The sequence below is a fragment of the Eurytemora carolleeae genome, unplaced genomic scaffold (assembly GCF_000591075.1).
Source record: "Eurytemora carolleeae unplaced genomic scaffold, Eaff_2.0 scaffold330, whole genome shotgun sequence".
In the NCBI taxonomy this organism is placed as follows: Eukaryota; Metazoa; Arthropoda; class Copepoda; order Calanoida; family Temoridae; genus Eurytemora; species Eurytemora carolleeae.
Window position 1 is genome coordinate 270,970 of NW_019396272.1, and position 23,085 is coordinate 294,054.

General features: G+C 32.0%; 3 protein-coding genes across 3 annotated transcripts in view; 1 reads left to right on the forward strand and 2 right to left on the reverse strand.

Annotated features, from left to right (window-relative positions):
* LOC111699878 (uncharacterized) overlaps positions 1-427 on the reverse strand; it is a 10,548-nt gene extending 10,121 nt beyond the window's left edge. The window contains exons 1-2 of the mRNA XM_023470634.1: positions 330-427; positions 87-127 (exon numbers count right to left, since the gene is read on the reverse strand). Coding sequence (XP_023326402.1) covers positions 87-127; positions 330-335 — 47 coding nt within the window. The 5' untranslated portion in view covers positions 336-427. The remainder of the gene's footprint in view (positions 1-86; positions 128-329) is intronic.
* On the reverse strand, positions 367-7,955 carry LOC111699865 (uncharacterized). The gene is made up of 9 exons (XM_023470619.1): positions 7,918-7,955; positions 5,381-5,410; positions 4,572-4,761; positions 4,251-4,334; positions 2,857-2,901; positions 2,024-2,072; positions 1,431-1,528; positions 746-797; positions 367-431 (listed from the first exon to the last, which is right to left on the reverse strand). Exons 1-9 carry the CDS (start codon positions 7,953-7,955, stop codon positions 367-369), a joined length of 651 nt encoding a protein of 216 aa, XP_023326387.1.
* Positions 7,956-14,047: 6,092 nt separating this feature from the next.
* Positions 14,048-22,271, forward strand: LOC111699866 (glycine-rich cell wall structural protein 1; the record flags this gene model as incomplete). The annotated part of the gene is made up of 2 exons (XM_023470620.1): positions 14,048-14,078; positions 21,895-22,271. Coding segments are annotated over exons 1-2 (408 nt in total), but the record flags the coding sequence as incomplete, so codon positions are not given.
* Between the last annotated feature and the right edge of the window lie 814 nt (positions 22,272-23,085).

A 23,085-nucleotide genomic window follows, 5' to 3' on the forward strand; every position in this document is an offset into this window, starting at 1 on the left:
TCATAGCTTCTCTAGTGAATACCTGAATACCTGAATACCTAAATACCTAAATACCTAAATACCTAAATAGCTAAATACCTAAATACCTAAATTCTCCAACTTTCTTGTCAATCTCTGGTAGGTCGCTCTAAACAATATAATTTAAATTTTTTTAAAAAGATGCATGTAAATATTATCCAAAAACTTTTAAAATGTTTTTTGTTTTGTTTTGAACATGTACTTGTACCGTGTATTCATTAAATAAATAAAAAAAACTGCATTTATGTACCTGTACATAACCTATTTTACTAAGATGGATATTGTACATCAGCTATCGTGAATTTATGTACCTGCATATATTGAGCTACTGCTTGTACAACTAACTCTTTATCTAGTTTCCCTGAGTTCCCTGTGTACTTGACATGTACAGTACAGTTCTGCAGTGCAGTATCCTAAATGGGTTGTCTATAGAAGTAATTGCAGAATTATACTCCCGAGAGAATGAGGGAAATTATAAGAATTTTCATTTTAGAAAAACAACGAAATCTTTCTTATTGTTACTCTGATAGAGGTTAAAATGGTACCATTGTGAATGGGAAATTGTGTCTAACCTCTGTCCTGGCCCTATCTTTTAGAATAGATATTATAGAAGATAATGTATACCAATTTTAAGGGGTAGCGCCAGATCATTTTAAATATGTAGGCTTGGAGACCATTTTTCGAGGCTCATTGCGGCCCTGTGCACCCCCTCCCTCGCATAACATACCTTTCGAGAGGGAGGCAAAAAGTGTAGATCCTAAGTCTGCTGCTGCAAGAGCCTTAACAAGAGAACAAACATATTTCCACTGAGTATTTAAACATTTATGTTGGAGTTTAAACTAGATCTACAAAAATAAACATTGAATATTTTTGAGATATTTTAAGCCAAAGCCTCCATTTTTTTCGACATCATTTTTGGAAGAAATTAGAAATTTTAAAAAAGACAAAATAAAAATGTACGTGAAGTTTTATAAAATTATAAAATTATAAATTTAGAAATAAATGGAGCTGGAACTATTTGAACGCAGTACAGATTGCACCAGTGTCATCGATCAGTATTCACAAGTTTTCATCTCAGAACGAGAGACATGACACAAGATCGTTTAAAAAACAAGCAGTACTATCTGTTTGTCTGTTTGTATGGAAGACCGATCATAACTCATAAACCCCTAGACCGATTTGCCTCCAATTTTTATTGTATATCATATTAGAACCACGGTAATGTTCTTAGCTTGGACAAAAATTGAGTTGAGTCGATTAACTTGTAGCAAGCTTAGTCTTCAGGCAAAGCTTGGTTCCAAAGCTAGTTAAAGAATAAAAGCCGTACTATTCATAATTTTTTAGTCAAATTTCAAATATCGATTGAATTCCAAATTAAAATCCTGCCAAGCTAGGGGTCCGAATTCGTATACCTCTTTCGGAAGACGAGCTATTGCAGCAATATCAGGATAGTTTAGGTCAGTTACACCTCGTCCCTCCCAGTACATAGATAGTAATGTACTTCTTGCCTCTGTAATATTAATGTTATGTATACAAACATATACTTGAAGTACACTTCACCCCTTACAGTACATAGACGTAGTGTCTGTGTAGTGTGTACTCCTGCTTTTGTAATATTAATAATATGCACGAATATGTACATTGAATTACAGTCCACCGGCCCCTTGTGGTATATAAACGTAGTGTACTCCTTCCCTCTGTAATATTAATAATATGCATGAATATGTACATTGAATTACACTCAACCGGTCCATTGTAGTACATAAACGTAGTGTACTCCTTTCCTCTGTAATATTAAAAGTATGCACGAATATGTACATTTAATTACACTCCACCCTTGTAGTACATAAACATAGTGTACTCCTTCCCTTAATGTTATGCTTAATTGGAATACCTCTCTCATTGTAGCACAAACCTTTAAAGTGCATAAAGTTCCGTACAAAATAAAAAATAATCATTTTATTGCAGATCTTTAGTTTAAAATCTTTTAGTCTGAAGAACTCACCCTCCAGTCCTTGCTGTGTTGCCTGAAGAAGCCAATACATTGCATTCTCCTAAACATAAAAAATATTTTAAAAAGTTAAATTCATAGATAAAGATAGATTGCGTATAAGACGACATTTTTCATCTTGAAAGATATAAATGTACAGAGATGTTTTAAAGATATTCCTATTATATAGATTAACTAGGTCGGCTGTTCTTATGACATTGAGTACTTGTGGTGTACATGAGTTCTGTAGAGAGAAATTTAAGCTAGTTTAGTCCTTCTCATGTCCTTCTTAGTTCTCGTCAATATGATATATTGCTCAGTGAAATAATTTGATATTCTGAAAATAAAATTCACTCCCGAGTGGTTTAATAATTATGAAATCCATTAAAACACCAAACCACCCCGCGTATCATTAAAGTACACTTTGACCCCTAGAAGTATGAGTTCGCGGACTGTACAATTCTTGGTGATTTTGCGTACATAAGCTATAAATAATTATTTATTTATCTATGGTTAAATTTTTTCCTTTTTCAGTAAATGATAAGGTTCATGCCTTTTTATTGACAATTTTAAATCTTATCGCGTTATCTGTGAGCATTTTTCGTTGTACAATGTACATTTTAATATTCTGATTTGATTGGTGAATTATTTTTTAAATGTTGAAGGAGTAAATCATCCTGCGGTTATGTGAGGTCGCCGTTGGGACATTTATTTAATCGAACCAACCCAACAACGAATTTCAAAATATATTGAAGATAAGTTCATCAAAAAAGGGAATGATTCAGGAGTCAAAAATATATTAAAATCTAAAAAAAATAGAGATTGAAAATAAAATAAAAAATGATTACCTCTAACCTAGACTTCTCCTCCTCCTCCTCATCTAGACTAGCAGCCTTCATGGAACAGAATCAATTAATAGCAGACTAAGAGACTGAATATGTACGTGCATGGTGTCAGTAAAAAATTAAGATAAGTTTGCCCCTGGGGCTATGAGTAATGAAGGATAAGTCGTCACTTGAAACTTGAAGAAGGTCAAATTTTGGCGACATTATACTAGTAAAATTTTGTGACTTCATAGCTTCTCTAGTTTGGATTTAAAGCACAAGTATAAGCAATTTTACAAGCAATTTTTTCCGGTTACAATTTAAAAATCTAAAACATTTTTGTTCTTCTCAATTGGCTTTTCAACAATAGGTCTTATATGATTTAAACCATAGTAACATTTCATATTTTACTTTAGTTTAACAAGGACTTGTCTGTCAGATTTACCATTGATATACAGGGTGATGTACAACATCATATTGGATCGTGTTATTGCGATTTCTGTAACTAAAAGAACGAATCATCAAAAAAATTGTGTATTGTTAATATAAAGATTTGTATGCAGAAAATACTAGGTTTTTCAAGTATTATTATTATATTTAAGTAAGTATTATATTTAAGTAAGTATTTTATTTAAGTATTGTGTGCGTATTTTGGCGTTAAAGCTTGGAGATACTCTAATTTGATATGGGACGCTCTGTACAGCTGATAGTTTTCTGTCAAGTACACAGGATTTTTTGGGTCAGAGCTAAACGCGGTTTTACCTTTGTCTTTGGTCGACAATGCCAAGATGGCTTTTAACGATTATTTTGTGAAATCTGGATTTCCATAAATACTTCAGTTGTTTAAACAGGAAAAAATATATTTTTAATTTAGATGATTGAACCGAATCGTGTTTTTTCATGCAGATTACGTAAAACTGACTACAACAAAGTACATCCTGTCTGTTTCGAAATATTTTCCGCCACATTTGATCTCTCGTTCAAACTTCGTCAAAGATAGCGAAAGAGGCCCAATATACTTAAATACATAGCCCAACACAAAAAGTAAAAAATATCAAACACATAAGAATCTACGTATTCCTTTATAAAAAGATGGTTTTTTGGTATGCAACAATTTTCATTTAATCCCACCGGGATATTTTCATTGAAAGATACTTTGAAAATCTACAAGGGCAAAAAAAAATCCGCAAAATCTGCAAGCCCTCGGGTTTATCGATGAATCCCCTCCTTAAAAAGGAATGTCATTTTCTCTAGGACAAATTTGGGATTCAATGATTCTAATTTGTCTGAGAGTAAATGATACATTTAATGGGTGAAAGTGGGTTCTTTTAATCAGGAGTCAGGACCTCTAGTTTACCGTGAAATCTGCAATAATTTATTTACAATAAAAAGTTCGAGGTATCTCTATTACAAATTACCTCTATAAGAAGTTCTCTAGCTAAATATAGTTGGCTCTCAGAGCATCCTTGCTCTGCCAGTTTTGCTCTCAGAGCAGGAACAACCTAAACACAATTATAGCTATCCATTTCTCTCCTTACTTTTACTTCAGAGACGTCTTTACGGAGTTTGTTTAGTTTTTTTCTTCATTATAGACAGATTTCTTTCATTTCCAAATCATTTTACTTATCATTGATAAACTACGGTGAAGACAGAAAACCAAGTCCAACCATAAGGTCATTGCACTTAAACAGATAAGTGTCGTCATTGAAGTCTCATCTTTTATTGTTCTCCTGCTTTACCTGTCCGTATCTCGGAGAAATATCTGTTTCTTTAATCCGACCTTCGTTCTCCCGACCACCGTCCTCGTCTACCTGCCGACAATCCTGACTTCGACCTCCGTCTTGTCCTCCCAACAATCCTCCCTTGGAGTCCAGGTCTTCGATCAAAAATGTTCTCTCTCTCACAATTTGTTCAGGAGAAGAGAAACTTCTGTAAAAACCCAGAACAAAATCAAAATTTAAATAAAAAAAATAAAAATAAAAAGGGAAATGTCATTATGACTCTACATCAAATAGGGAAGAAATGTTTGATTTACACCGGTACCCTTAAAAAATAATCAAAAATGCATGATATATCCATGATTTTCTCTTTGACTGTTAATCATTTTCAATTGTGGGTACTCTGTAAAGAGGCTTGAACATTACTATCTCAAGAAATTGTCAGAACTAAACACTTTTCAAGCTAAAAAACGACAATATCTTCCACAAGCTTGATTATAAAAGGTTTATAGGGAACCTTTTATGGGGTGTAATGTACGTAAGCATGAATGAGAACCAAGGAGAACTCAACTGATTCATCACTAGCTAAAAATATAATCTTTTAATCCCTATATTTTTGCAACCTGCTGCACTAGTGTAAAACTTTGATATTTCAAGCTTGGACTAATCTTAATATGTAGAATTTTGTATAGAATTTGATATATCTATACATCATTAAGCAAAAATATATTAATAAAAACCTAGAGTTTGTGGCAACTAATCAGTTCTTTTCACATATTACGGGTGCAAAGTTGAAATAAAATTTTTGGAAAATTATTAAAATGTTCTTCCTGTCAATATTGAAACTTTTCCATGTGCGTCTAAAGACATTAAAAATTTAGACTTTTTAAAATTTTCGTTTTTTTATTAATTCAAATCCTTTTCACAACAATAAAAAACAACCTTTGTTTAAAGTTTAATGTTTGATGTTTAATGTTTAATGTTTAATGTATATTGTTTAATGTTTAATGTTTAATGTTTAATGTTTAATGTTTAATGTTTAATGTTTAATGTTTAATGTTTAATGTTTAATGTTTAATGTTTAATGTTTCCTTTTTGTTTTGATGTTTTCTGGTTCCTCTCTTTTCATTTTTAAAATTGTCTGAAAGAAAAAAAAAATATTTTTGTTATTGTTATTGTTATTGTTTTGTGCATAATTGTAAATACCAGTTGTCTGAAAGTATTTTTATTGTCTAAAAAACATACAACAACAATTTAGTTTTCTCTAAATATGTATTTACAGTGTATATAAAAAACATTTGTTTCGTCCTTTTGAGTATTGTCTATATATAAAAAGCATTTAATTTAGATCTTGTTTATAACAGAAACAAAAAGGTTTTTATTACCAGAAACATTTATTTTAGTTGTCTTAAACCCGTTAATTTCCTTTATTTTTATTTGTTACCATGATGTTACCATGATTTTTTTATATTGTCTATCTAAACACCTTTATTTAGATTATTGTCTATGTAAAACCTTTATTTTGATTATTGTCTATGTAAAACCTTTATTTTGATTATTGTCTATATAAAACCTTTTATTTAGATTATTGTCTATATAAAAACCTTTATTTTGATTATTGTCTATGTAAAACCTTTATTTAGATTATTGTCTATATAAAACCTTTATTTTGATTATTGTCTATAAAAAAACCTTTACTTTAATTATTGTCTAAATAAAAACCTTTATTTTGATTATTGTCTATATAAAAACCATTACTTTAATTATTGTCTATCTAAAAACCTTTATTTTGGTTATTGTCTAAATAAAAACCTTTATTTTGGTTACTGTCTATAAACAATCTAATTTGATTACTGTATATTTTTTACTTTATTTTTCGCTGTCGTTATTTAATAATTTAAAAACTAATTCTGAAAACGTATCCACCGCCAAAGTAGGAGTTTTGAACGTCGAATTTGTGCTCAAACTCAGGATTTACAGATCTTTAAAAAAGTTAAATATGTCTCAAATAAATCCGAAGGAAGTTTTCCACAACACTGCATACTCAGTTCAACTACCTTACATAGCCGGTCACTCCCTTTAAAAAAGTTACAAGTTCACAAAGTCGTAACAATAATCACATCAATTTCACTAGAAGGGGATCATTTATTTGGGGTACAGTCCCGTTTTGCTTCATATAGTCTGTATTTGTACTGTACTGATTGCCCTAGTGAAATTCGGCCATGTACCATGGAATTAACTGGAATGTACTGCGTAATTTCGCGTAAATTTGACCCTTATCTACTCACGTCCCACTGCCCACTGGTGTACATTTGAATATCCGAGCTGGGTCAACCTTTCTTAGCAGTCCTACTTTGGACTGTACCGCCAATTTACAATTACTAAAGCGGCAGAGGAGTGTGTACTGTCTAGTTTACAGTGGTATTCACAGTATGCAATGCTCTCCGTATACTGAGCTAAACATAGAGAATAAAATATATATTAGAGGGGAATTTCAAGAATCTCTAGGTATGATTTTTTTCAGTCCCTTTCACCCTGAAAGGGAGTTCAAAGTGTACAAATCATGTAAATGTTCACAAATTATATGCAGTAGAGTACATTAATACATGACAGTATGTTCCCTAGACTATTCATTTCAATTTCGATTTTTTTAAAGCTGTTAAATAAACTTTATAATGAATTAGGTGAATAAAAAACATCATTTGATTTATAGTTATGACGGAAAATCTTCGTTTGTAAAGTGGAAGGCATAGAGTCTCTGCGAAATGATCATTGGTCAATTATGAAACCAGCCTATTTCATAATTTGGTTTTCTTTTAACAATAATTTTAGATTTTCTATAAAATGATATTCCAGGGCCCAAAAGGTTATATAGCTTAAATATGTGAAGTACACCTGCAGTATGGAAACAGTACAACAAAATGGCCGTTTTACACTTTTTTCTAGTAAATTCCCCTCTAATATATATTCTATTCTCTATGGAGCTAAAGCAAATTAAAACAATGCATGATTCCTAGGATTTAAAATTATTGTTTGAAGTTGCAAATATTTAAAAAATCCATAGAATAAAATTTAACGTGAAAAAAAACAAAATGTTACCAAAAAAAGTGCAATTCTGCTGACAGGGGCGTACTCAGAAATTTTTTCCAGGGGGCAGGCTTACAAAAAAAATTCTTTCCTGGGGAAGGAGTGAAAACCCCCTGGAAATAATAGATTTTAAAAACCTGACATTGTTCCATCAACTCAAGATCATCTAATCCCTGGATTAATCCATTCTTGAATTCTACCAAGTTCCTCTCCTCTGAAGGATGTTGGTATAATATTCTCCGATATCTTTCCCGCGTTCTTGTGTCGTATCTAAGAATGCCTCTCATCTGCAATAATATTCTCTGGTTTCTTCATCATTGTTTATGGAAGTATCTTTTAAATTTTCATCATTTCTTTCCTCTTGATTAACATCATTTGATCCTAGGGTGTTTCAATATCTTCATTCTTCGTCTTTATTAAGAACTGTATCCGGTTTCAAACATTTGTCCATGGATTTTCTTTAACCCATCTAAAAAATGTTTCTTTAAATTTTGGATCCTTGTCTCTGCAATTATTTAATGTCTGTGCTTCTTTGTCTGCATCTTTACAAGATACTGGTTCTTTGCTATTTTTGTGTTTCCCCACCTTAGGATCTGTCTTGTTTTATTCTGCTGTCTTAGAACTTAGTGTGTTAATATTTTCTGATTCCCACATTTTGTCTGCTCTCTTATTGTTCTCCATGTCTCAAAACTTTCCGTAAACTTATCTTTTATCCCATATCTATCTGAAGATATCTATCCTGTTGTGGTTTCTCCTGCATAAAAAAACTGAATGTTTCATTCGGCTCTTCATCATTTCATCTTGAATTTCTATACCAGCTTGTTTTTTCTGTAGAAATAGTCGCAATGTAAGATACTAGGCTTTTAGGGCGCTTCGCGCCCATCTTCTATTTAAATTGTGAACATGTTCTTTTTGTTTACATTTTAAAACAAAAGGAGAAAAAAATGTTACGGATTTTTAAATAAAAATTCGCGGATTTTCAAGAATTTAAATTTTTTTACAAATTAAAAACCTTTAAAACACATTTTTATTTTATTTTTATCATTCGTAAACCTTCCCTGTGGTCACGTGATGTCCCACAAAAAATTAGGGCCCGATCGGTTTAGCCTTTTTGACGTTTTTTGGATACAAACAAACAGACAGACAAACAGACATACATCAAGACAAGCCAAATTTATATATAGATACGACATTATGTGTCACATGATTAAGCTAACCATGCTACGTATTCATTTGAAACGCAGGTCAAATCAATAATGGTTTTTACGTAGAAGTTTACAAGCATATAGATCATTAATAATGTACAATGTACTGCAAATTTACAGAATACAGTTCACCTGATATTTATTACATATAAAGTAAAGTGGGTTATTTGATTATAGTTAAGCTTAAGTTTTCCGATTTTTAGGAAAAACACTTTTAATCCACTATTCACATATATATATAACTCACTATAAACATATATAACTCACTATAAACACATATAACTCACTATAAACACATATAACTCACTATAAACATATATAACTCACTATAAACATATATAACTCAATATAGTTAAACACAAATTGTTTGAAAAAAAATACATTCTAAAGTTTGAAGATATTTGAATAAGAAACAAAAAAATGGAAAGAATTCATCATTGCTTCAGATACACAGGTTGCTTTAAAGCATATCAAATTCCTGAATATATATATTTCACTTAGGTTTATTATATAAATAGTGTTATTTGGTTATAGTGTTAAACTTTATCATTTTACACTTGTTTAAGCTGGTACAGTAAAAATGTTTATAACACTATTTTGCATTAGTCTATTCCTAACAAAAATGTTTTTATCATTTTTCACTTAAAAAAACACTTATAAAAATAAACATCCAAATCCGACAAGAATGAACTTAAGAAAATATTAAATCATTCGATTTTTATATTATTCACCCTAGCAGCAATAAAAGTAGAAAAAGATATAAACCTGATAAAAATATTTTAGTAAGAAGTAATTTTGGTTAGGCTAACATCTCTACTTACAATAATATTAGGGTTGAAAGGTATGTGTATAACCAAAATCAGCAATTTTTTGAAAATAAACAAATAATGCACTTTACTCTATATAAGTAACAATTTCTAAATAAAGTTAATATATATCTTTAAATACCACCTTGAAAAACTTCCCCCTTTTCAGGCAGTTCAAGCATTAAATATGGTTTCCAGGGATACATACGGGGAATACAAGGGTAGATCCTACAGTACAAAGAAATATTCCAGGGGGGGAGGGGTGTTAAAAAAAATTTAAAGGGGGTGGGGTTTGAAACCCCTGAAACCATTGCACACCCTTTTCCAAGTGGGGGCTCAGCCCTGTTTAATAACTAATAAGCCCCTGGAAAAAAGTCTTAAAACTTTGAAAAAAAAGAAAGAGAAGGAAAAAAAGAAAAAAAAGAAGGAAGATAGTCTAGAGGTAAAAACGAAGGGAGGAGAGCAAGGCAAAGGAGAGAAAGAATAAAGGAGAGAAAGGATGAAGAAGAGAAAGGATGATGGAGAGAAAGAAAGAAGGAGAGAAAGGATTAATGAGAGAATGAATAAAGGAGAGAACGGATGAAGGAGAGAAAGAATGTAGGAGAGAAAGGATGAAGGAGAGTGTTACGCGTGCCATGCTCCGTGTATAAAGTCTAGTTGATGCCCCTGTGAGTTTCTGAGTTCTCCCTGCGGATCTGTACAGAACGTATTGTGAAAAAACTAGTTTTAGACGCTGTTTACAGACTGACTACGCAGGCGCAAGATTTCTCGCGTGGGAGCGAACAGTTTTGTATTAGTATATGTTTATTTGTCGTGCAAGTGTAACCGTGTCAATAATTCTAGGATCACTGCGGTAATTATTTCTTATATATATATGTATGCTTATCGTTTGATTATAGTATGATCGATATTTATATACATGTTTGTTGGTTCCTTGCCACAGTTTTTTAATGCCTGAGTGGATTATTTGTTGTATTCGTATGATTTATCACTCAAAGCTTTTTCTGTGGGTTTATTAAACTTATTTAGATTGAGGACTCAGAGAAATAAACGTTCGGAACCTTATTATCATCCTTTTTGTTATGGAGAGCGTTGAGAGAAGGAAGTCTTACAATCCGGTCTTGAGAAATACCACACGGTATATATATTAGGTCTTTAGGGAAATCGCTAAGTAGCGAAACAGAGAGAAAGGATAAATGAGAGGGAAGAAAAAGGAGAAAAAGTATGAAGGAGAGAAAGGATGAAGGAGAGAAAGAATAAATGAGAGAAAGGATAATGGAGAGAAAGGACTAAGGAGAGACAGGATGAAGGAGAGAATGGATAAAGTATAGAAAGGATAAAGTATAGAAAGGAAAGGATAAAGGTGAGAAAGGATTAAGTAGAGAATTGATGAAAGACAAAAAGGATAAAGGAGAGAAAGGATGAAGGAGAGAAAGGATTAATAAGAAAAAGGATAATGGAGAGAAAGGACTAAGGAGAGACAGGATGAAGGAGAGAATGGATAAAGTATAGAAAGGATAAAGTATAGAAAGGAAAGGATAAAGGTGAGAAAGGATTAAGTAGAGAATTGATGAAAGACAAAAAGGATAAAGAGGAGAAAGGATGAAGGAGAGAAAGAATGAAGGAGAGAAAGGGTGAAGGAGAGAAAGGATGAATGATAGAAATGATGAAGAAGAGAAAGGATAAAGGAGAGAAAGTCGATGAAGGAGAGGAAGGATGAAGGAGAGATAGAATGAAGGAGAGAACAAGATAAAGAAGTCAAAGGATTAAGGAGATAAAGCATAAATGAGAGAAAGGATGAAGGAAAGAAAGAATGAAGAAGATAAAGAATAAAGGAGAGAAAGGATAAAGTAGAGAAAGGATGAAGGAGAAAAAGAAATGAAGAAGAGAAATGATGAAAGAGAAAAAGCATAAAGGAGAGAAAGAATGAAGGAGAGAAAGGATAACGGACAGAAAGGAAGGAGAGAAAGGATAAAGAAGAGAAAGGATGAAGGAGAGAAAGGAAGAAGAGAAATGATGAAAGAGAAAAAGCATAAAGGAGAGAAAGAATGAAGGAGAGAAAGGATAACGGACAGAAAGGGGAGAGAAAGGATAAAGAAGAGAAAGGATGAAGGAGAGAAAGGACAAAGAAGAGAAAGGATGAAGGACAGAAAGGAAGGAGAGAAAGGATAAAGAAGAGAAAGGATGAAGGAGAGAAAGGATACAGGAGAGAAGGATGAAGGATCTGTCAACAAAACAACGTAAATTAACTAACAGCAAAATATATCATCTGACAACCAAATGAATGAATTGACAACAACGTAAATTAACAACAGCAAAATATATCATCTGACAACCAAATGAACGAATTGACAACAACGTAAATTAACTTAAAGCAAAATATATCATCTGACAACCAAATGAATGAATTGACAACAACGTAAATTAACTAACAGCAAAATATATCATCTGACAACCAAATGAATGAATTGACAACAACGTAAATTAACTTAAAGCAAAATATAACATCTGATAACGAAATAAATAACTGACATCTGATAAACTGAAAATTAACTAAATAAACCAAATCATAAAGTTACTGACAACCAAATAAATTGACTTGCAACCAAATACTAAAAAATGAAGGAGAGAAAGGATAAAGGAGAGAAGGAATGAAGGACAGAAATGATAAAGGAGAGAAAGGACAAGGGAGAGAAAGGATAAAGGAGAGAAAGGATAAAGGAGAGAAAGGATAAAGGAGAGAAAGGATAAAGGAGAGAAAGGATAAAGGAGAGAAAAGATGAAGGACAGAAAGGAAGGAGAGAAAGGATAAAGGAGCTAGCAAAGCTAGAATAAATCTTTAATTATATTTTTTCTTTTTTTAAGATCTTAATTTACAGTTACGCGCAATAATTATGGCTGCTTATGATATTACTCACTGCCAGGCCCGTAGCCAGGGGGGTGGGTGCAGGGGGACAGGTGCACCCCCCTTTCTTCTTAAAGGGGGGTGCAATGACAAATTTGCCCCCGGCCCCCCCTTTAGTCTCATATAAAAGAAATTGTTTCTCATAATTTTCTAAAATCTAGTTATCAATTATATAGCCCGAGTAAGAATTGATTCTCTTCCCAAACCAAATTATATAATCTATTTTAAGCCAAAATATAGAAGAGTTTTTTTTGAGTACTTAAAAATTCACTAAGAATGTCTCAATGTCTCAATACGTCTCAATGTCATTAAATAAACTCTTTTAAACTAAATATTAGAAATTAGTATTATTTTTTATTCATCTTCATATTAATCATGATGAGGCCGAGGGACAAGAAGCATTGATTTTAAATAATGAATTTTTTCCTTAAGCTGAAGTACCAAACATTTTTTTTTTTATGTATTGTATTCATTGTACATGTAAACTGAAAAGTTTCAGACACTAAAATGTAACCCTTAAAAAGCTCAAATACACTTGTTAGTCTTTATATAGTGTACATTGACAATGTAATAAAAACCACCATATATACAACTGTAAAAACAAACCAAGCATTGTTTAAAAAAAAATTTGGCACCCCCCCTGGAAATATCCTGGCTACGGGCCTGAGTCACTGCAGATCAGAATGGACAATAATGTAACTTTAACACCCCCATCCCTCCATCTTCTTTCTCTTTCTCCGGTTTCCCTGATTTGTTCCCATTAAAATCCTTTTCGCCAGCTTTCTCTTTTTCTTTGTTTCTTTTCTATATGATATTTATCAGCTGATTGGTCTAGAGATTGAGGTAGGATCGTACAGGATTCGTAGGATTGGCTGAAAGTACAAATCTTCCTTTTGATGCTTTTTAATATTTGAACTCAGAAACAGATGACATTCTCTAATCTCTCGTTTTTTCTGGAGCAGAAGTCTTTATTTCGCACTGACATGCGAATTCAAAGTTTGTTTAGTAAAAAATATAGAATATTAGTCTCATTTAAGCTTGAACTCAAAGTACGTCACCATCCAGTCCGATCCAGATTTGACCAATGAGGAGAGAGGAGGCAAATAATATAACCAATAGGAGACGACTGTGCCATAACAAAATCAGCTGATCGACTGGCAGGCAGACGGCAGTCCGCAGTCAGTCAGTTAGAAATACTGGAGAGAGAAGGATCACACTAGATCGGAAATGGAGGACAATTCTATAATAATTATGACAGTGAAATCAAGACTTATCAGCCCCGAAAACCGAGCTTGTTCCTATTCACAAGAAAATGGTGGGAAATCCTGGTGATTGGTTGAAAAATACCAAAACTCGCAAATATATTTCGGATTCAGGATCTTATTGCGTAATTGAAGGACTTAAACAACATACAATGGAAAATGTGGGACGGTATAATATCAGGGTGTGTGTAAACACCTTTTTCTAGTTTCATTGGAAATCTTTGGGATTAGGATGGCGAGGAATTCAGTAGAACAACTGTCAGGTATGTTGCCATATTTTTTCTGCTAAATACGCATTAAAAATCAATGTACACAATTGGAATTATTGTAAACAAAGAATTATCGAACTGAGTAATTATGACGCAATTTAAAATTGCACCATATCATAGATATTGTCATTTTTCTTAGACTTAAATTTACTTTTTACAATTCACCCTGAATGAAACAAAATTCTTGTTAGTATTTTTAATACATATTTAATCCGTTAGCTTACAACTTTAAAGCTCTTGGATTTTGGCTAAATATTTTATTTTATTTTGTCTTATGTTTAAAATTTAAATTAGTTTTAAAAATTGTTTTTGAAATACTGCACAATTGTTATGATCGTTAGTACGAATAACATAATAGTTTTTATAGTTAGATTTACCATATCGACGCATGTATTTTTTTCATTTTTATTTAGGATAATAAATAATTATGAAATATACCCCCCTTCTTTCCATGGAGCTAGGTCAATCTTTTCAGAATCGTGTAAGCGAATCCGCTTTTAAATAACGAAAATATGACAGCAAAAATATGGAAGATGAGGGGACCTATAGGTTTTAAAACCCCCAATACCGGGTCTTAAGTACTATAGTTAGTATTCAAGGAAAGAGTATAAATGTTAATAAATATATAAACATCATATGTATACTGAAAGGATGAGACTTTAATGATGGATCAAAAATTACAGTATTTTGAAAGTTTTACTTCTGCCTTCAATAAAGTCTTTAAATAATACAGCTTAATGATTATTGATTTTGACAAAGAATGAAAGAAAGTTAAATTTGCAAAAAAAACCAGAAAGTAAGAAAAAAAACAGAAAATAGGTACACTTAGGTTTCATCCATTTTTGTTAACCCTGTACAAAAAAATTAAATCCTAATTGTTATACTTGATTAATGCATAATGGAGTGAAAAACTTTTATTATTGATGACTGCATTAATTTTTGAACAAGTTTGAAAATTGGGGCAATAACATATTTGATCGTGTGATGAATTTATTTAGCAACAAGAATGCAATTTTACTTGCAAAAAATGTCTTTCATTTACTCTCAGTGGAAATGGTTTTTCAGAAAGAATTTTCATTTAAAAAAAAAACTTTCTTTGTTATTCTTTACTCAACTTTGTTTAGCCTGCATAATTGTGTTGCTATGTGTGACTGGAAACAAAGGAAGTATTTCACCCATTCACAAGAAGTCGGGATAACAGTTATTTGCAAATTCCACTTTTGTAACATAAATTTAATTGATGATTTTTTTGTCAACGTATTCCTCAACTTTATCTTTAAAATAATGCCCTCTACCATTTTGGCCAAAAAAAAATGTTTTCCAACTTAATTTTTTTGAAACAATTTTATTTGAAAACGACAAGAAGCCGTTAGCCTAGAATCTGCTTAAATCTGACGCAATATAACGATTTTTAGTCCTAATACTAAAAAGATTTAGATTTAGCGCAACAAATACTTTTTACATCGTTTCCTTATCATAGTATCACGAGCGTACTATTTGACATATAAGCATATAAGTTATAATCTAGTAATAATAATAATACGCAGCTTTACACAGCTGCATTACGCACGCACGCTATTCCCCGATTTGAAGGTCAAATTTAGAAGGAAACCATTTCGTAGTAAATTAATAGTAAATAATAGTAAAGAACTGAGGTTCATGAAGATTGAGGACAAAAAGAAAACAAATATATGAATCAAATTTTTTACATAAATTCGATTTAGCATGAAATTAATTGCAGAATGTTTAAAAAAATAAGCTTATAGAGGGCATTGGAGGTGTAATGGGACGCCAGAGGCTGTTTAAACCATGCCCATTTTTTTTTGTATCCATGTATTTTTCAGATATCATGTGTTTGCTTATTTGTATTTGAAAGAATTTTTTCTCTGAAGTTATAAATAACTAAAATATAAATTTGTTCTCATCATGGGTTCGCTGAAACTTTCATGTTTAAAGGAACGGTTTTGCAAATAAAAACTTTTATGCATTTATTAATCTTTTATGACGTTGCCAAATTTTGAATACTAGGCTATCAGGTTGCTTCGCACCCATCTTATGATTCAACTTTTAACTGTTGCTCAATCTTTCATCATTTTCTTTTCGATAGAAAAATAATATTTTTCGATTTGTTTCGCGCATATCCAAAATTTTACGAAAATCAAAAATTTGTGCAGACAATTTTTTGTAATTTTCAGCATCCATAAACATTCCCTGGGGTCAAGTGAGGTGCCAAAAAAAAATTTATAAGATGGATTCAGCCGATTTGAAGTTTATCGATTGAAAACTAAGAAACAGACAAAAAGACTTGCAAATTGTATAAATAGATGAAATAAAACTTCTCACTCTCGATTGCGTGAAATAAATCAGACTGTTTTCTATTCAGCTCAATTAACTGACAAGGTCATATATTTTACAAAATATAAAACTTTTTTGTTGATTTTCTTTGTATGCCCTGGATAGTCTAGGGGGGTTATAGACCCTTGGTTTCAATATTGTAACCAAACATTATTCACAGGACAGGTCTATTAAACTTTCTTAAACCACATTCACTGAACTCGTAAACAATAATAAACATGCATTATTTATTGTTAACTCAAGTGTGTATACATTGTACAAATTTGATTTGCTTTCTTTAAAAATGTTCTATACTAAAAAATGTTATTATTTTTTTTTTGTTTTGTTTGAGACACCTCATTGTGTTCCCCCTGAAGTCCCTCACACATTTTCTGGAGCCCCTGACCATTAGCACTCATAATTGTTTGACCCCTCTTGTCTCCCTAATAGTGTTGCCCCTTCAGTCATTAAGATTTGTTTTGCTCATTACCTCCCTCGCATATATTTTGTTGCTCCTGGATACCCCCTTCACACTGAATGCCCCTTGGTTCCCTATCGCTTATATTTTGTTGCCCCTGGAGCCCTTTTGAAGGATATTTTGTAGGTCACTGTCCTAGAGTTGGTATAGAAGCTTCAAGGTTTTTAAATGGCCAAGCAGGGTTTAAAGGTTGGTGGGTTATAGTATATCTATCTATCTATCTACACAGTAAAGCTCCTTCGCTCATATATATATATATAGGTTTTAAAACCCCCAATACCGGGTCTTAAGTACTATAGTTAGTATTCAAGGAAAGAGTATAAATGTTAATAAATATATAAACAAGGTAACATAGGGTAAATAACCGAAACATTTTAATTTAAAATTTAAAACTTCAGCTATACAAACTGCACGTCAAACTATAAAAACTGCACGTTTAATTTAAAATGATATATTTTTAATCTTAACTCATCTTATTGAAGAGGTATTGAGAAGAACAAAAATGTTTCGAATTTCTAATATTTAACCAGATTTTATTATTTTCTTCTACGTAAAATTTAAAACCAGGGGAGCTCCGAGGTCATAAAGTCATACCAGTCATGCTGCACAACTTTTTATCGTCACCTTCTGTCATTGCAAATCCACGAAATATTTGGAGAATATTCATAAATAAGCCAATCCACTTTTTCATATTTTAATTTTTAACTTTTATCCCTCACCATTGTGCTAAAATCCATATCTCAGATTTATTTATCTAAAGAATTGCGTAAGTAGGTCATTGAGAAAGCTTTTATAAATGTATATTTGTTCGCTGTCTCTTGAATAATTGAACACAGATGTAAAAAATTATGAAGTGGAGGAACGGTAATTTTCTTATCAGTATGTGTCATGTAAAATTGATGTATTCCTCTAAAAAAGTTTGATAAATTTCCTAAAAATTGTAAGCAGGAATTTTTATAAATTTGAATGATGATATAAATCTTACTGATGTTTTTTTTGGTTTCTCCTGACATATTATATTTACTATGCCTAAAAGCCCGCCTCTTCAATTCTTATTTTATACGCAATAGCTGGATTGCTCCTACACAATACGCAATAGTTGGGCTAGTTTGTAACTTGCAACTTGCCACTCCTTTTCAGAGTTTCTCCAAAGCATTCAGGGATGTATATATTTAAAAAAATAAACATACTTACAAAATGAAAACTAAGGCATAAAACTTATTTTTTATCCTTTCTCCAAAAGAAGTGCGGTATTTTTTGTTTTTAAATTGCTTTGTTCAAACCTCTTAAGCTGGAAACTGGATCTAAAGTCTGACTATTGGATGTTGGGATTCGCAACTTCATATCATGTTAATTTGCAGTGCTTGTCAGCTGTTTTATTGCGCAATATTTTGCAACAAAAATGCACAAACTCGTAAATTTAATTTTTTTAATTGTCTCAACTCAATTGTATTTAAAAATTATTTTCATTTGGTTATCTAAAAACAGATACATGGATATAACCGCAAAAACAAACCATTTTTGTTTCATCTGTTTTAGCATTTACTTTTTATTAACCCTATCTCTGCTGGGGTATTTGAAAACCAGGATATTCTGGGGGGGGGTCAATTTGACCCCCCCCCCCTCTAAATCCCATGTTTGATGTCCAAATATGACAAATGATACATCATTGGAAAGCTCTTGTGCTCTACATTTAGAATCTGCAAAAAAATTGCAAATTTGCAAAAATTGAATTTTTTATCGCAAAATCCAGTTATATAGTAAAAATGTTTGCAAAAAAAATTTGTCCAAAAAATGAAAAATTATACATTTTTGAAAAGCCCTTGACCATGCAATTTCAAATTTGCAAAAAATTTAGCAAAATTTTAAATAACCTTATTTTTAATCAAGAAAAACTGAAAATGTGCAAATTTCCTTTGACAGATTGTTTGCAAAAAATTTGCAATTTTTTTTCGCAAAACTTGTGCAATTCGTTTCCTTATGTCAAAGGCTTTCCAAAGAGCTAAATTTTATCAAAATCTGTCAAGTGGAAGTGGGTCAAAACAAAGATTTAGTTTGTTACAGGAAAAAGCAGTTATTCAGGCAATGTGCCTGAGGACTCAGGCAGTTAGTATTGAAGCCCGGTTTTAGGCCTAAAGGGAGGGCTTTGGGTATGTAGGAAAAGTCAGAAAATTTCAACAGCATCAGACCAATACTTTTTGAGTTATATAAAAAACTACAGGGGGGGGGTCAAATTGCCCCCCCCCCCCCCAGCAGGAATAGGGTTAAGGCAGGGCAAATAAATGTGTTTTATGAATTTTTCTTTTAAACAAATTTATATTCACAATAAATATCAATATAATCATAAAATGCTATCAAGATAAACACTTGTGAAATCCCTGAAGGTGAAAAAGTACAAGTTTGGTTTCGCTTTTTGGCAAATCACATTTTCGTCTTTCAACAGAGTATTCTTATCTCCATATCCTACATAAAGTTTCAGTACAGTTCAATTTTTAGATAAAAGTTTAAACATTTTCTGAGTGAGGGGGGGTTGGTAAATTATCCCCCCCCCCCTCAAACAAGATTAAAAAATCAAACAATATCCCTCTACTTCCTACAGTTTTAAGTAAATTTTTAAAGATATTTGATCACAGCTCGAGTAAAAGATATTTATGTTTATCAAAGGGTGGGAGATCTGTACTTGACCCCCTTTCCCTTCCTGGTTTTCATACCACATCACATATATATATAGGTCAGGGTTGGGAAACACTAGGTTTTGTTAAAGATGAAAGCAGTTTTTGTTCGGATGGTTTTATTTTGTAAAAAGTTGGAGTTTTTCAGAAAATATGTTTAGTTACAACCCAGCTTTCCAACTGTTCATATCCATTCTATTCTTAGACATTTTGTATTTCGATCAAATAAGTTTCCGGGGCCTTGTGAACACTTTTCGACATTTTTTCCTTTTTTTCTAAACCCAAAATATTATCAATGCTTAATGTCAATCATTCGTTAGTCGATATCCCGCAATATAATTGTATCCTTAAGTGATAGCTGAAATGTAGAGAATAAGCATTGATCCTTAAATTAAAAGTGTCCACTGTGGTTATCAAGATCTGACAATCGGGATTATGAGTTCCCAGCTCTGAGTTCACAAAAAAGTGTACTTGTGTTTTTAAACAAATGAAAAAAATGATTTTTATCCATTGTATATTGCAGGGTGTAAACAAATTATACTCAAGCCTGGCTGAACGTTCTAAGGGCAGTGCCTTTTTAAAGCCTATTTCATGCAAGTTTTCAAGCCAATAATTGACCATTGTTTAAAAATGCATAGTCATTGATTGGAGGATTTGTATACTGAATGAATCACAAAAAGTTACATACAAGGCTCAGGAAGTTGGAGCCTTTCCTTTTTTGTTGATACATATTTTCCCAGTTAAATTCAGATCCAAGCTTAGGAGCCCAAATGTTGTAAATCCAGTGCACGAATTTAGAAAAAAAATATCTCTTCAAATACAATTCTGACCGAGGTTTTTGAAAACACGTGAACTCTGATCAATTTCTAAAATGATTTTTTGTTGTTATCAAATATAATGCATAATTCCTCTATGGGTGTATATAGTCTTTTGTTAGGAGAGATTTTTCAACTAAAGATAAAACAAAAAAGTGACAAACTTGATAAAAAGATATTATTTTAAATTCTACGAGATAAATTTCCCAGCGTTGCCCATGGAATTTTTAAAAAAACTTGAAAAAATCTCGAATTCTGAAAAAAAATGGTCGAATTGTTTTGCCAGCTATAGCTAACATAAGTAAATGAACAAAGAGCTAGATAACGTATATTATGATTCAAACACGTAAATTGTTGATATGAATATAATGATTATAATGATTATAATGATTATGGTGGTAAAGAAGGTCAAACTAATTTAAGATTAGATTACGTTAGGCTATTCGGTTTTGTAACGATTTGGAAACCATGAACGAATTAGACTTAGATAATCCTTTAATTTGGAAAATGCCGAAAACAAATCGATAAATTAAAAAAAAACGAAATATGATGGTATCAACTTGATCGCTTATTAAACGCTAGAATTTTTTATTTTCTCAAAAATATTTTTATTTTTTTGCCAAGTGAAAAAATAAATATCAGTTCCAGAATAGAAATGTGAAAAATTTTCTTTTCTTAAACTTTTTCTTTTATTGAAAATGACTGATTGGAAAGCCAAGTTGTTTGAGTGGATCCCTATCGTGAAAGGGTTTTCTAAAAAGATATTTGAAATACTAGCAAAACCTATTAAGTAAAAGATATTCTATTAAAATCATAAGAAAAAAAGTTATTTTATTTTTAACTTCATAGAATTTAGAAAATTTTAAGATACAAATTTTGAAATGATTTAAGAATCTTTTCAAATATTCGTCAGTAATTTATCAAAAAATAAAAAGAACGAGGAAAGTTATTATCAAAAAAGGTTTAAAAAGTTTTTTCTTAAAATTTTGATAAACTTTTGTCTAAGAATTAAAGATTTTCTTCTATTTAAATCTTTAATGTCTGTCGAGTACCGAGGCTTAAATGCATAAATGTAAAGATTAGAGTGATAAACCCAACCACCGGACAGTTATTTAATTATATTGAAGATTCTTTCCAATATTTTACATTTTATATTTTTTTAAATTTTAGAAGCTTTAAGGGAATTGACTTGAGTCTTTGCCACACATTCTTATTTTCTAATCTCTAAATCGTTGCAACCCAATGTCGTTGCAACCTTAGATATTTCAAACTATTAATTCTCAAAATACACAAGTTTGAAATATCAAAGGTTTATACTATCAGGTTGCAAAGAAATATGGATTAGAAAATTTGAGTTTGTGGCAGAGACTCAATTTCTTTGTAACTGTTTCATATTATTATTGGAAAATATTTTTTCTGTAAAAACCCAGTATTTAAAACATTTTGTTTCTGTAAAAATTCATAGTTTTTAAGACTTTGATGGGTTTTCAATTCATGTGAATTATGTTTAGGAGGTGAATCCAGCAGTGCCGGATACGGCGGAGGGGTTGGAGGTGGAGGAGGGGTTGGAGGTGGAGGAGGGGTTGGAGGTGGCGGGTTTGGGGGCGGATACAGTTCATTGGACGAGAACGCAATGTTTGAACCTCCAGATGTATTTTGTGCACTTGGGTCACTCATTGTAGAGGGTAGACTTCCGGGTGAGCATCCCGCTCCTCTACACTGGAAGGGTGGGACAGGACGTGGAGGGGGTAGAGGACTGGTTGGAGAAGGACAGTATGGTGGAGGTGAGGGTGTAGGGAAGGGAGGTGGACGAGGCTATCAAGAAGGTCCTCATGTAGAACTACCAGGCAGGATATCCAGGCATAGATGCTCCTCGGAACAATACTTGGTGAGTTCAAATCAAATCTTTTAATTTAAATTCTGAAGTATTTTATGCTTTAAAGAGGACTATGTACGTAATTGCAAGTGGTGCTTAATTTTTTCTGTGCCCCTTAAAATCTTCAATTTTTAATTGCGGTTTATATTTAAGTGCCTTACGGATTTATGCAGAAAAGTATGAACGAAATTGTCAGAATTCAACAGCTTTCTAGAAAATAAAAAGGCAAAAACATTCGTTATTTTCGCTCAGTAAAATGTTCAAAGGGTACCGTTAGGAATTGAACATGCCATTAATGGAGAGTCAATTGAAATTAAGTCTACAGTCACTTTAAGGGACTCTGACATTATCTAATTGCTTATATTACTTACTACGTATTGAAATGGAATTAACCCCCCCCCCCCCTCCCCTCAATCGCTCTTTTTTTCGGTTTGCAGATTAGAAGGAAAGCTAGGTTCAGCTTGACCTACCTTTAAACTTATTTCCTGTAAATATCAAATATTTCTCTGCAAACTACGACTCAAAGTTAAATTCTCAATGACGTCTATAATATTTCTAAATACAGGCTTTAGTCCTAGGCTAGATTAATGGAATAATATTTTATAAAGCTATATAAGCCATCTGAAATTTGAATTGCGCCATTTACTGCCATGGAAAGTTAAATTTTTTTTCTTTTGTTCTACATTTGTATTTTACATATATTATATATATTCTATTATTGCATGACAAATTTGCCCGAGATTCCGGAGTCTAAAACTAATTTCATACCAGAACCTAACCTTACTAAATCTAAATTGTAATCATTATCCCCCCCATCTTATGATTC

Bases quoted from the DNA above. Each gene is read 5' to 3' on its own strand.
- LOC111699865 (XM_023470619.1), bottom strand. From the start codon at position 7,955: ATGATGAAGAAACCAGAGAATATTATTGCAGATGAGAG. The intron at 2,902-4,250 runs GTAATTTGTAAT...TGTTCCATGAAG, and splicing joins CTAGAGAACTTCTTATAGAG to GCTGCTAGTCTAGATGAGGA. The intron at 2,073-2,856 runs GTAATCATTTTT...TTTTATGTTTAG, and splicing joins AGGAGAAGTCTAGGTTAGAG to GAGAATGCAATGTATTGGCT.